The sequence below is a fragment of the Entelurus aequoreus genome, linkage group LG08 (assembly GCF_033978785.1).
Source record: "Entelurus aequoreus isolate RoL-2023_Sb linkage group LG08, RoL_Eaeq_v1.1, whole genome shotgun sequence".
Lineage (NCBI taxonomy): Eukaryota > Metazoa > Chordata > Actinopteri > Syngnathiformes > Syngnathidae > Entelurus > Entelurus aequoreus.
In genome coordinates this window covers 16,677,158-16,690,224 of record NC_084738.1, presented here as the reverse complement: position 1 = coordinate 16,690,224, position 13,067 = coordinate 16,677,158, and the positions used below count along the sequence as shown (strand labels likewise).

The 13,067-nt window shown below is 36.8% G+C and overlaps 1 protein-coding gene across 2 annotated transcripts in view; it reads right to left on the bottom strand.

Annotated features, from left to right (window-relative positions):
• kcnh6b (potassium voltage-gated channel, subfamily H (eag-related), member 6b) overlaps window positions 1-12,179 on the bottom strand; it is a 16,225-nt gene extending 4,046 nt beyond the window's left edge. For both annotated transcript variants that reach the window (XM_062054862.1, XM_062054863.1), the window contains exons 1-7: window positions 12,071-12,179; window positions 11,858-12,009; window positions 11,093-11,518; window positions 7,702-8,095; window positions 2,684-2,883; window positions 2,322-2,574; window positions 13-206 (exon numbers count right to left, since the gene is read on the bottom strand). In XM_062054862.1, coding sequence (XP_061910846.1) covers window positions 13-206; window positions 2,322-2,574; window positions 2,684-2,883; window positions 7,702-8,095; window positions 11,093-11,518; window positions 11,858-12,001 — 1,611 coding nt within the window. In that variant the 5' untranslated portion in view covers window positions 12,002-12,009; window positions 12,071-12,179. The remainder of the gene's footprint in view (window positions 1-12; window positions 207-2,321; window positions 2,575-2,683; window positions 2,884-7,701; window positions 8,096-11,092; window positions 11,519-11,857; window positions 12,010-12,070) is intronic.
• Between the last annotated feature and the right edge of the window lie 888 nt (window positions 12,180-13,067).

Here is a 13,067-nt window from a genome sequence, read left to right as displayed (position 1 = left end):
TTCCAAACTGACATCTCTGAGGTCAAAGGTTAACTCTAGGTTCCTCCAGAAGTTGTCTGCAAAGCCCGGGTACATATCCAGAACCTCCAGCAGGTCATCCCTCATGATGCGATGCAGGTCACAATAAGTGATGGTGCGTACATCCGAATTGGACTTCCCCGGCTCATCGTAAAGTTGGATTGGCTCGCCAAAGATGTCATTCTTGTCTGTAAAAGAGTTTATTTTCCGTCAATTAAAGTATTTTTGGTTCATCCTGTCACACATACCAACATTTTTGGGAATGTGAGGCAATTAAACACTATAATGTGTTTATCAGAATTAACGTAGTATCCAGATTGACCTGTGGATGACAGAAAAGGGCCACAGGACTCTCACACTGCTGAAAATTCAAACAAAGAAGAGCTATGCTAGCTGTTTGCTTATTTAGTAACTACAGTCTGTTGCGGGGACGATTTCTTGCCAACACGATTGAAGTAAGACTCGTACAAAATGTTCTAGAAATAATTTGGCATTTGTCACAACCTAATTCCCCGAAGTCCGCCTCACTTTGAGTTTGTTGCCAGTCGCTATATGATACGTAAGATTTACTTCGGCCTTCTTCGATCAACTTGTTTCCTGATTGGCAGTTTTGTTCTCCGTGACAGTCAATTGCAGTACAGTCAACCTAAATGTCATCTTAATAACTTATTTTAAAGGTAACTTAATGCTTACAATTAACGTTTTACTTCTGAGTTATGCAGATAAACGCAATGCAATCATACTTCAAATATTTAGCCAACAAAGTTTACAGAGAAACTGAAGAATGAAATCGCTATTTTGAATTCTCCCTCACCTAAAAACCGTTGTAGCACAAGAGCGTTTTCATAATATGGAAAAAATAAACAAATAATAAAAATAAAATATATATATTTATATACAAAAATATAACTAAAGCTAGAATAAAAAATACAACATAAAAAAAAAAAAAAATAAAAAAAAAAATATATATATATATATATATATACATACATACATACATACATACATACATACATACATACATACATACATACACACACACACACACACACATATATATATATATATTTATATATATATATTTATATATGAGTGTGTATATATAAGTGTGTGTGTGTATATATATATATGTATATACAGTATATATGTATGTACATATATATATATATATATATATATATATATATATATATATATATATATATATATATATATATATATATATATATATGTATATACAGTATATATATATATATATATTAGGTCTGTGAATCTTTGGGTGTCCCACGATTCGATTCAATATCGATTCTTGGGGTCACGATTCGATTCAAAATCGATTTTTTTTTTTTCAATTCAACACGATTCTCGATTTAAAAGGATTCTCTATTCATTCAATACATAGGATTTCAGCAGGATCTACCCCAGTCTGCTGACATGCAAGCAGAGTAGTAGATTTTTGTAAAAAGCTTTTATAATTATAAAGGACAATATTTTATCAACTGAATGTAATAATGTAAATTTGTTTTAACTATTAAATGAACCAAAAATATGACTTATTTTATCTTTGTGAACATATTGGACACAGTGTGTTGTCAAGCTTATGAGATGCGATGCAAGTATAAGCCACTGTGACACTATTGTTCTTTTTAAAAAAAATGTTTTTATATAAATGTCTAATGATAATGTCAATGAGGGATTTTTAATCACTGCTATGTTGAAATTGTAACTAATATTGATACTGTTGTTGATAATATTCATTTTTGTTTCACTACTTTTGGATTGTTCTGTGTCGTGTTTGTGTCTCCTCTCAATTGCTCTGTTTATTGCAGTTCTGAGTGTTGCTGGGTCTGGTTTGGTTTTGGAATTGGATTGCATTGTTATGGCATTGCTGTGTATTGTTTTGTTGGATTGATTAAAAAAAAATTAAATAAGAAAATAAAATATGTATTTTTTTAAATAGTAAAAATAAAAAATCGACTCTTTAAAAATGACAATCGATTCTGAATCGCACAACATGAGAATCGCGATTCGAATTCGAATCGATTTTTTCCCACACCCCTAATATATATATATATATGATATTTAATGTATTTTTACTTAATACTTTTTATGGCGAAAAAAAAGTGAATACAACTCATTTTCAAGGCTAATTGCCAGTCGTGGGGCATGCACATGCAGCACCTAAAAGAGCCGTTCAAATGACTCAATTCGTTTATGAACATCACAGCTCTAATTAACACTCTGTAGCTATTTAAAAACGGTAGTTAGTATGTGTGTATCAGATATGCTAGTTGAACCTTTACCTAGTATGGCAACCACCACGTCATCCCTAATAACATGGATGGAACCACGGGAGATGAAGAAGAGGGAGTCCAGGATGTCACCGTAGTGGATGAGGCTATCACCCGGAGGGGCGTGGACCGTCTTAAACCTCATCGCCAAGACCCGCAGACAAGCCTGACTGCCTCCACGGAAAGCCTTGCAAGTCTGCAGCAAAGATCTGTTTAAATGCAAACAGATATCCGCTTGCAGGGATCCTGGGAATCCCTTCAAGACCTGAAGTGGTGATGACAAAGTTATAAATGAAAATCAAATGAATGAAAAAAAAGGGACAAGCGGTAGAAAATGGATGGATAGATGAAAAGGAGATGGATGACTAACGTACTGCGTTCATGTCAATGCCGTTAGTGTAGGACCACGCGTGCTGGAAGTATTCCTCCAGGCGCTGGCGCAGGCTGAATGGGATTTGGTGGAATCGGATGAACTCTTTGACACGTAGCATCTGAGTGTGGTAGCGAGTCGTACCGGAGTACAGCCGCTGGATGATGGCGGACACATTCCCGAATATACTGGCATACATGAGAGCTGAGAGAGAATAATCGGTTCATAAAAACACTTAAAGGGAAACTGCACTTTTTTTGGAATTTTGCCTATCGTTCACAATCCTTAGGAGAAACAAGAAGACAAAAAGTTGTTTTTTGCAGTCTAACAATCGGCTCGTTTGCTCAATTCTAGAAGCAGCAGTACATCCTCCGTAAATATACTGTACATATTACATATTGTTATGAACATGTCTGTTACTACATTATATATAGACCTGCAGTGTGTATATAAAACTTTGATGGAAGGTTATGAAGTTGTCTTAGACGGCTTTGAGGGCTACAACGGCGACTCCCATTAGCTGCAACATCCAAGCGTTTTTATCCTCTTTAAAATCCTAATAAAATAAAAAAAAGACTTGTGTCTTTGTCTCTCATAATGATTGTGAACGATAGGCAAAATTCCCAAAAAAGTGCATTTCCCTTTTAAGAAATTCCAAGGACATTTAATTTTTATTTCCAAGACAAAATGGCACACATTTGGTAACTACACAAAAAGTGACACATTTGTTCTGAGCAACCAAAAATGTCCTAATAGATATGCACATTTTTTTATCTCACATTTATTTTATCACAAACTTATGCAATCGACATAATATTACAATTTGGACAACAATTTTTCAAAGTTGTGTTCTTATGTTTGTCCATCTGATGCTGCTATTTTTCCCATTCAAAGCATGCTGCAAAATTGCACGTTTTACTGTTTTCTGCAAGATTGCCTTGCTACTGAAATTAGGAATGCAGCTAATGATTACTTGATTAATCAAGTAATCTGTCGATTAGTTAGTTTTGATTAATCAAGTAATCTGATAAAAAGCAATTTATAGCCTAAATGTGTCTTTTAGGGAAAATAGTTGAAATAAACAACACATTTTCTGCTTTTCATAACCTTCATTCTTTTTTTCTAATAAATGCAAATCATCAACATTGGAATTGCACTTTTAACAAGCGTGCATTAATAAAACCAGTAATTTAAAAAACGCTCCGCTGTTAGCCGCCACACATATCACATCCCCCACACACCACCGCTCTCATGTGCGCTCTATTGCAGCAGAATGCGGAAACTAAAGTTCCGGACACTCCATGCGGTCTGGAATTCATCGATTGCTTCAATTAATATGAATCAAAGCTTTGTTTAATAAAAAAAGCTCTAAACAATTAATCGCTGCAGCCCTAACTGACAATAATGTGTCGCTATTGATTTTAAATTTTAAAAAGTGTGAAAAAACTGCCATTTCGTAAGCTTTCTGGCTCTTATATCCTCAATCCTCAGAAATATTAAGGCTCGATTTGATTTATTTAAAAGATTGACTCGTTTAAATTGAAATTAAGATATTCATATGTATATATATATCTTTACAGCGGTTTTTGGGAAGCTGACATCTTTTGTCATCAGGATCACAAATGTGGGTTATTAAAAAAAATCTATCACTAAAAAAATAAATGCATGAAAATCAATCATTGACTCATAATTAAGGCCTAATAATAACATTAAGTAAATACTCTTGGAAATTAGAGATGTCCGATAATATCGGCCTGGCGATATTATCGGCCGATAAATGCTCTAAAATGTAATATCGGAAATTATCGGTATCGTTTTTTTATTATCGGTATCGTTTTTTTTAAATTAAATCAACATAAAAAACAAGATACACTTAAAATTAGTGCATCAACCCAAAAAACCTCACTCATTCACACTCATTCACACAAAACGGTTGTTTCTTTCTGTTATTAATATTCTGGTTCCTACATTATATATCAATATAGTCTGCAGGGATACAGCCCGTAAGCACACATGATTGTGCGTGCTGCTAGTCCACTAATAGTACTAACCTTTAACAGTTAATTTTACTCATTTTCATTAATTACTAGTTTCTATGTAATTGTTTTTATATTGTTTTACTTTCTTTTTTATTCAAGAAAATGTTTTAAATTTATTTATCTTCCATCCATCCATCCATTTTCTACCGCTTATTCCCTTCGGGGTCGCTGGAGCCTATCTCAGCTACAATCGGGCGGAAGGCGGGGTACACCCTGGACAAGTCGCCACTTCATCGCACGGCCAACACAGATAGACAGACAACATTCACACTCACATTCACACACTAGGGCCAATTTAGTGTTGCCAATCAATTTATCTTATTTTATAAATTTTATAAAAAAAGGACCTTATCTTCACCATACCTGGTTGTCCAAATTAGGCATAATAATGTGTTAATTCCACGACTGTATATATCGGTATCGGTTGACATCGGTATCGGTAATTAAAGAGTTGGACAATATCGGAATATCGGATATCGGCAAAAAGCCATTATCGGACATCCCTAATGGAAATGTATGTTTGTGGAAACTGTTTTTGGAGTTTTGTAAACAATATTGACCTTTGAACGAAAAGAAAATCACCAAAATGTAATTCAGGTTTGATATCTTTATATTTAAGGTAAAAAAAAAAAAATAGCTTGTTTAAAGGGGAAAATAAGAAAATATAGGTTTTATTTATTGTAATGTAATATTTTTGACAGCACTTTTTAGGGATCTGACATTGTTTGTCATAGGGTTGCAAAATTCCGGGAATATTCAAAGTTGGAAACCTTCCATGGGAATTAACGGGAATATATGGGAGTTAATGGGAATAAACACTGAATGCAACATGCTAGATCTTGCAGCATGATTATTAGCTAAAACAACCTGATTTAATGCAAATTCAGTTGAATTTCAACCCTGCACTGTGCATTCCTCCATCACATGTGCAGTGCATTCTTCCATCACAAGCACAGATAATTCCCAGCATGCTACACACTACAGCAGGGCTATTGAGGCCACACTAGTATTTGAGCCCAATGACTTCATCCAGTCAGGTAAGTTTTGATGATATTACTGGGGTAAATATATTTGATCTATGGTATTTAAGTTTAATAGAGGAGTAATTGCTTGTTACTGTATGACTGTATACTACTCCAGCATACTTCCACTCGAGCTAGGTAGCTGTTCCTGTACTTGTTAAATGATTTTGGGGCCAATATCTCTAGCTAGCTAGGTTTATGTACCACCACAGTCTCATAATGAACCGAAAATATTTCTCCGTTAGCCGTGATGCTAATTTTCTCTATGTTAAATCCCATTCATTTATGCTAACAACGTTAGCGATCCGAATTGACCTTTTTTGTGATCTGTAAAGTTCAACTAGCAAATACTAAATCAAAACGTGTAGTTTCCTCTGCCTTCTGTTCTGCTAGCCATTCTGTTGTCATACAAGAATGTAGGTTATAGTTTGATTTAGCATGCTGATTGAGTGTTCATTTATTCATCGATCCTATTTCTGTTCATTTTTCCATCAGTAAAATATTTTTAAAGACTACTCCAATTGTTTGGCTGACTATTTTTATATCTGTGTGTGGCATTGCATTAGTGTTTTATAAGCTTCTCATCTTATTCTACAGAATAAGATGGACGGTGTCCAACTTTGAATAATCAAAAAATGGTCAAAATTTCCAAACTTCCCGAGCTTAACTTCCCGTGGTAAATTTCCGGAAACTTTCCACCCCTTTGGAACCCTAGCTTGAAATCAGGACCTCAGTGTGAGCTATTTAAAAAAGAAAATCTAAAACTAGACAAAATAAATGCATGAAAATCAGTCATGCTTCTAAAAATTGACCCACATATTAGGGCCTAATAATTACATTAGGTAAATACTCTGTGAAATGTATGTTTGTGGAAACTATTGTTGGAGTTATGTAAACAATATTGGCTTTTGAAAGAAAAGGAAATGACAAAAAATATTGTTCATGTTTGAGATCTACCGTATTTTTCGGACTATAAGTCACAGTTTTTTTCATAGTTTGGCCGGGGTTGCGACTTATACTCAGGAGCGACTTATGTGTGAAATTATTAACATATTACCGTAAAATATCAAATAATATTATTTAGCTCATTCATGTAAGAGACTAGACGTATAAGATTTCATGGGATTTAGCGATTAGGAGTGACAGATTGTTTGGTAAACGTATAGCATGTTCTCTATGCTATAGTTATTTGAATGACTCTTACCATAATATGTTACGTTAAAATACCAGGCACGTTCTCAGTTGGTTATTTATTCCTCATATAACATATTCAGCCTGTTGTTAACTATTCTTTATTTATTTTAAATTGCCTTTCAAATGTCTATTCTTGGTGTTGGGTTTTATCAAATAAATTTCCCCCAAAAATGCGACTTATACTCCAGTGCGACTTATATATGTTTTTTTCCTTCTTTATTATGCATTTTCGGCAGGTGCGACTTATACTCCGGTGCGACTTATACTCCAAAAAATACGGTATGTATTTAAGGCCAAAGATCGGTTTGTTTAAAGTGCAAAAAAAGAACATTTATTTATTATTATTATGTTACATTTTTGACACCACCTTTTGGGGAATCTGACATTTTTTGTCATCAGGACTTCAAGTGTGAATTATTTTTTAAAAAATTAACACTCAATGAAAATAATGCTGCCAGTCATTGACCCATAATTAGACCCCAATAATTAAATTGGGTAAATACTCTTTGAAAAGTGGGAGTGTGAAAACTCTTTTTCGAGTTATGTAAACTATATTGGCCTTTTATAGAAAAGAAAATCACCAAAAATATAATTAATGTGTGTTAAGGCCAAAGTAGTTATAAAAACATTTTCTTGTTTGAAGTGGAAAATATGAAAATAAGTCTATAGTTGTTTATTTATTGTTATTAATATGAAATATTTGGGGGTAGCTGACATGGACAAATGAACGGGCTTGAGTTAGGGGTTAAAAAGAGTTATGTACTCACAGCCAATGACCATCACACAGATAGAGAAGATCTTCTCAGAGTTGGTGTTCGGAGAGACATTTCCAAACCCGACGCTTGTCAAACTGCTCAAGGTGAAGTAGAGCGCAGTCACGTACTTGTCTTTGACCGACGGACCCGAGCTGGAGTCGTTGTCGTCGTACGTTTTGCCAAGTTGTTCGGCCAAGTTGTCCAGCCACCCCGTCTCCGTATAGGGCCTCTCCACGTAGCCGATGGCGTACCAGATGCAGGCCAGCCAGTGGGCGATGAGGACAAAAGTGCACATCAGCAAGAAGAGGACGGCAGCGCCGTATTCCGAGTAGCGGTCGAGCTTCCTCGCCACGCGGACTAGACGTAGCAAGCGAGCCGTTTTGAGCAAACTCGTTAAGGTGGCCATCTGTGAAGAGGAAACATGAAGTGGATGATAAGTGAGCACACCCCTAACATTTCGTTCATTATTTCACTCCAGAAAGTCCTCTCAAGTGACAATGCTATAGGAACTAAACTTGGGTGCCCTTTAGAGTAGTCAGTGTGCAGCTTGTGAGAGGATTCCAGTAACAACCTGTGCAGTTCTGGCAAATTCTATGCCCAAAAGGATTAAGGCAGTGCTAGACAAAAGAGATCGACCAATATGTTTCGATACCGATAATTAGTAGTCAAGGAGGCCGATAACAATTTGGAGCTGATATTCATTTGCAGTAAAAAAAAAAATTAAAAATAAAACAGCTGGATAATGCTGTAAGTTGTTTTTTTAACATTATTTTTTAAGAAACATCAGACCAGTAACCACATAATGTTTCATGCAGCGCAAATGTTGTGGTTAATTCATCAGGGAATTTGTCAAACACCTTTATCAAGTGTGTAATCAACATCTGCATCTCAAAATATGGGAAATCTCCTGGGAAAATTGGTAAAACATATGGGATTATTCTACATCACAATAACTCGCCAGCTACTAAATTTAATACAATTTTAAAACTGTTCATGGATTGAACACATTGTAAGTAGGGCTGCAACTAACAACTAATTTGATCATCGATGAATCTGTCGATTATTACTTCGATTAATTGATTAATAATCGTATAAAAGAGACAAACTACATTTCTATCTTTTCCAGTATTTTATTGGAAAAAAAACGCATACTGGCACCATACTTATTTTGATTATTGTTTCTCAGCTGTTTGTAAATGTTGCAGTTTATAAATAAAGGTTTATAAAAAAAATATATATATAAAAAAAGTAGCCTCTGTGCATGCGCATAGCATAGATCCAACGAATCGATGACTAAATTAATCGCCAACTATTTTTTATAATCGATTTAATCGATTAGTTGTTGCAGCCCTAATTGTAAGGTCTCCTCGTGAGGAACCCTGAAATATTGCAAACAATTCTGGTTTCCTTCACATAGCTTATAATTGACACATTTTTCAAGCTGGCTGACATTGTTCCTTTCCCGATGTTACAGAAAGTAGGAGAATGTGTGAGCTGCTGCTTGCTCTTCTTTACTTAGATAATATGTCTGTAATTTATCAGGATATTTACAAAGAGTTTCGATTTTTGGAGAGACATATTTCCTGTCGTCTTCATGTCCATCCATCTCTGTCGTGTTGCTATTTGTTTGAATCGAGGAACATGAAACTTGCCGTGTTACTTTTATCAGCTCTGGGTGTCGAGCGAAAACAAAAACAATATGGGACCTGGAAGATGCCAGGAAAGAAGGACAGAAACTGGATTTCCGGGCAAAAAATGAATGCTTTGACAGGTAAGCTCTGACGATGTATTGTACCGGCAACCATTGTGGCCGCAAGCACAGCTAACCAAACTGGAAAATAATTCTCAAAAGAACTGAAATAAATGCCTTGTCAGTTATCAAAACTTATTTGGGGAGAATTACTGGCAATTAAATTAATTCTTATTTCTAAAAAAAAAGTAACTTTCCTCATGCAGGGCAAAAGGGTGGGTGATTGAGCAGTGGTTATTACGATCTACTTTACTAAAAAAATGTTTGATACGTAATACATATGTGTATATATTGTATCTGCTGATGTAGTTATGTTGTAGTAAAAAAAAAAAAAAAGAAAAGACTGATGCCGATATACATCAAAATGCTAAATATCAGCCCGGCCGATAATGGATCCATCTCTACTAGATAACAATGGAACTCACACTAAATATCCACACCAAGGACACTATTTAGGCTGACTTGTTATGCCAACTATTCAGTTGCCTCTTAAAGAAGAACTGCACTTTTTAAAATTTGCCTATTGCTCACAATCGTGAGAGACAAGAAGATACAAGTGTTTTTTGTTTTTTTGCATTCTAATTTGTAATAATCGGCTCCTTATAGGTGGCTGGCAATGTAACTAATGGGAACAATCCATTCTGCCTCTAAATCACTTTAAAAATGCATCCAAAAACCGCCAACAATACTTAATTTACGTTCCGTAACCTGTATAATAACCAAGCTGTAGCAACATTGTTATTGTAAGAGCGGCGTAACACTTCAACATGATACGGTATTAGCCGAAAGCTAGCTACGTCAGCACCCGAATCGCCTTAAAATGTAATAATGCACAGCACAATGCGATAGGGCACCAATCTGTACTGGCTGAAAAACATGAACAATCATATTACAGTATCTGTAAAGTATTATTTCATATTTTGTTTGTACACAGCCAGCTTGAGAGCATATGTACTGTGATTGTAATAACAAGCATGATGTGCTACGTGTATTACAATCAATATTAAAGTGACTGACTGAATGGACAGTGGTTCGTTTGGTCCAGCTGGCCTGGAATGTTTTTTTCTGGTTTACTTTGTGTAAGCACTCTATTTATGTCAGCATAGCTTCGCTCCAAGTTCCACATTTACTGCGTGACCAAGTCACGCCGACCTCACTCTTTCGTCTGCTTCAACGTTTCACCCTTCCGTCCTGCTCGCTTCGATAAGCAGCAGGTCATCCTCCTTATATGCAGCTTCAAAAAGATAAGGTTGTGATTCCTCATTTGTTCTAAAATAGTCCATTACCAAGTCTGCCATGATTACAACACACATGCGTTTGTTTCCGGAAGTAGGAAATGCTTGATGCTTAAAATGACCAAAATATGGTAAATATTGTACATATTGTTAAAAAAGTGTCTGTAACTACATTATATACATACTTGCAGTGTGTATATAAAAAGTTGATGGAGGGTTTTGAAGGCTTCAATGGTGACTCCCATTAATCGCATTTTTTATAATCCTTAGAATTCTTAAAAAAAAAAAAAAAGGGTGTTCTTGTCTCTGATAATGATTTTGAACGATGGGCAAAATTCCAAAAAAAAAGTGCACTTCCCCTTTAATGAGATGAATTGTGAGGGCTGTACTCACTTTTGTAGGGACTTGAAGATCTTACCTCATCAGAACCGGACCTAAAAATGAGCAGATCAAAGGGGATGGCGGCAAACAGATCGATCGGGAACCACCCTTTGATGTAATGCTTGGCGATGCGGCTGGGCTGCGTCACCACCTCGTCGTTGTGGTCCACGTAGGTGGTGCGCAGGTTGATGACGATATCCACGATGAACAGCACGTCCACCAGCAGGTCGGCCACATTCAGCGGGTTGCACGTGTAGCCGCAGACCCTCTGGCGCACGTGGCTGTGCTCGTCCAAGAGGAACGCCGCCGAGTACGGCGTGAAGACGGCCGTGTAGAGGACCAGGAGGAGAATGATCCAGTCCCAGAAGGCCTTGAAGGGGCTGTAGTGAAGCAGGATCCACCATGTTGTCTCTGGAACTTCAAGTTTGTACTCCGGGAGCACGTCGGACTCCAAGGACAGAACCTAAAGCGGAAAGAAAGGAGTCAGATTAAATTTTTCTTTACACGACATAAAACCAGGAGACCTTTGTGGAATGTCTTCTGATTCTACCACCACACAAGTCCATTTTGGCGTCAGTGCCGAAATTGTAGAGGCATTCTGAGCTTCTCTTTAACCTAATATGTTTCTGGTCAGCTCGACACGTAGAAGATCCAACCCGCCAGCATCCCAGAGAGGTATCGATGCACATTCATTCCCCCGGAAGAGCAACATTTACCGCCACAGAAACAAACTGATTTTTCCACAAGCAAAAATCCACACTAGTACGTTTCCATGCACTAAATTAGTCTCGCACCGCCATACCTGTGTCACCTTCTCTGTGACGTTCTGCGAACACTCCTTCACTTTGGAGGGGCTCAGCAGCTCCATCCTCGGGGTCGTAGGCGATCGGCATTCGGGGCCCCTGCTTGCTGCAGCCCCACACTTCATCGGGTCCGAGTCAGACATGGAATAAACTAAGGGGAAGGGAGCACAAATCTCGTCGCCAGAAAGTTTCCTAGAAAGTATCAAACATACCTGATGGAGTGAGCCTTCACTGCTGGAAAACTAAGAGCCCCTAATCGCTTCCATAGGTCACTTTAACAATCTGTGTCGCGTCCTCTCTGCCTCGCATGTCCACTTCATCAACACTGGAAAACCGATCAATGTCATGTTGTTTCCCGCTGGAAGTGAGGGGGACGGAAATCAATGACTGATAAACAAAAAAAATAGGCTACAGGGTTTTACATGCTGGACTTCTGCCTGTTGTGTTCTTAAATGGGTCCAAGATTTAAATGTTGATGTCACTCGCATATTTGACACACAGTGGTTCAAAAGGACAGCCAAAATGCATTTGAATTGCTCAACATGATGCATGCGAACTGTGGCGCTCTTATTGACACTACAATATGATGGCTAATGACCTGTAACCGCATTGGCTAAATGTGGCATTCTGCTGTGACCTTCAGCCATCTTTATTACTATAATCGAGTTATTACCTCGGCGATTGATTACGTTTTTATTCCAGATGGATTACACACGGTTTTAACATTTCGTTGAAATGTTATTTCCATTGATGGAACCATTGAAGGGTGGCACAGGGGAATTGGAAGATGATGCTGTATTTAGATGGAGGTCTAGCAAGACAAGTTATTTTTCCACGTTTTATTTAGTTTCTCAAGCAATAACTCATGAATCATTTTGCTAAAGTTTAGAAAAATACAGGAAATGATTAAATATGAAAATATACAATGCTGTTTGTTCATCCAAATAATTAATTTGCCTTGATGGAGGTCAGCAAAGGCTTCTATCTAGTGCCATTCTATAGTTCCGTGTGACCCCGGGGAACATATATATATATATTTTTTTTGCCATACTATAATATGACAAAGCGTATGTAACCCTTGGCTTTACTTTGACTACGGTGAGACACGATGAAAGACTGGTGTGTTGTTGTCTTTAATCTTGATAAGGATGCAATGTTATGCAGAGGTGTACTTAATAACAATTTTATAGACAAATGATGCTATTTATA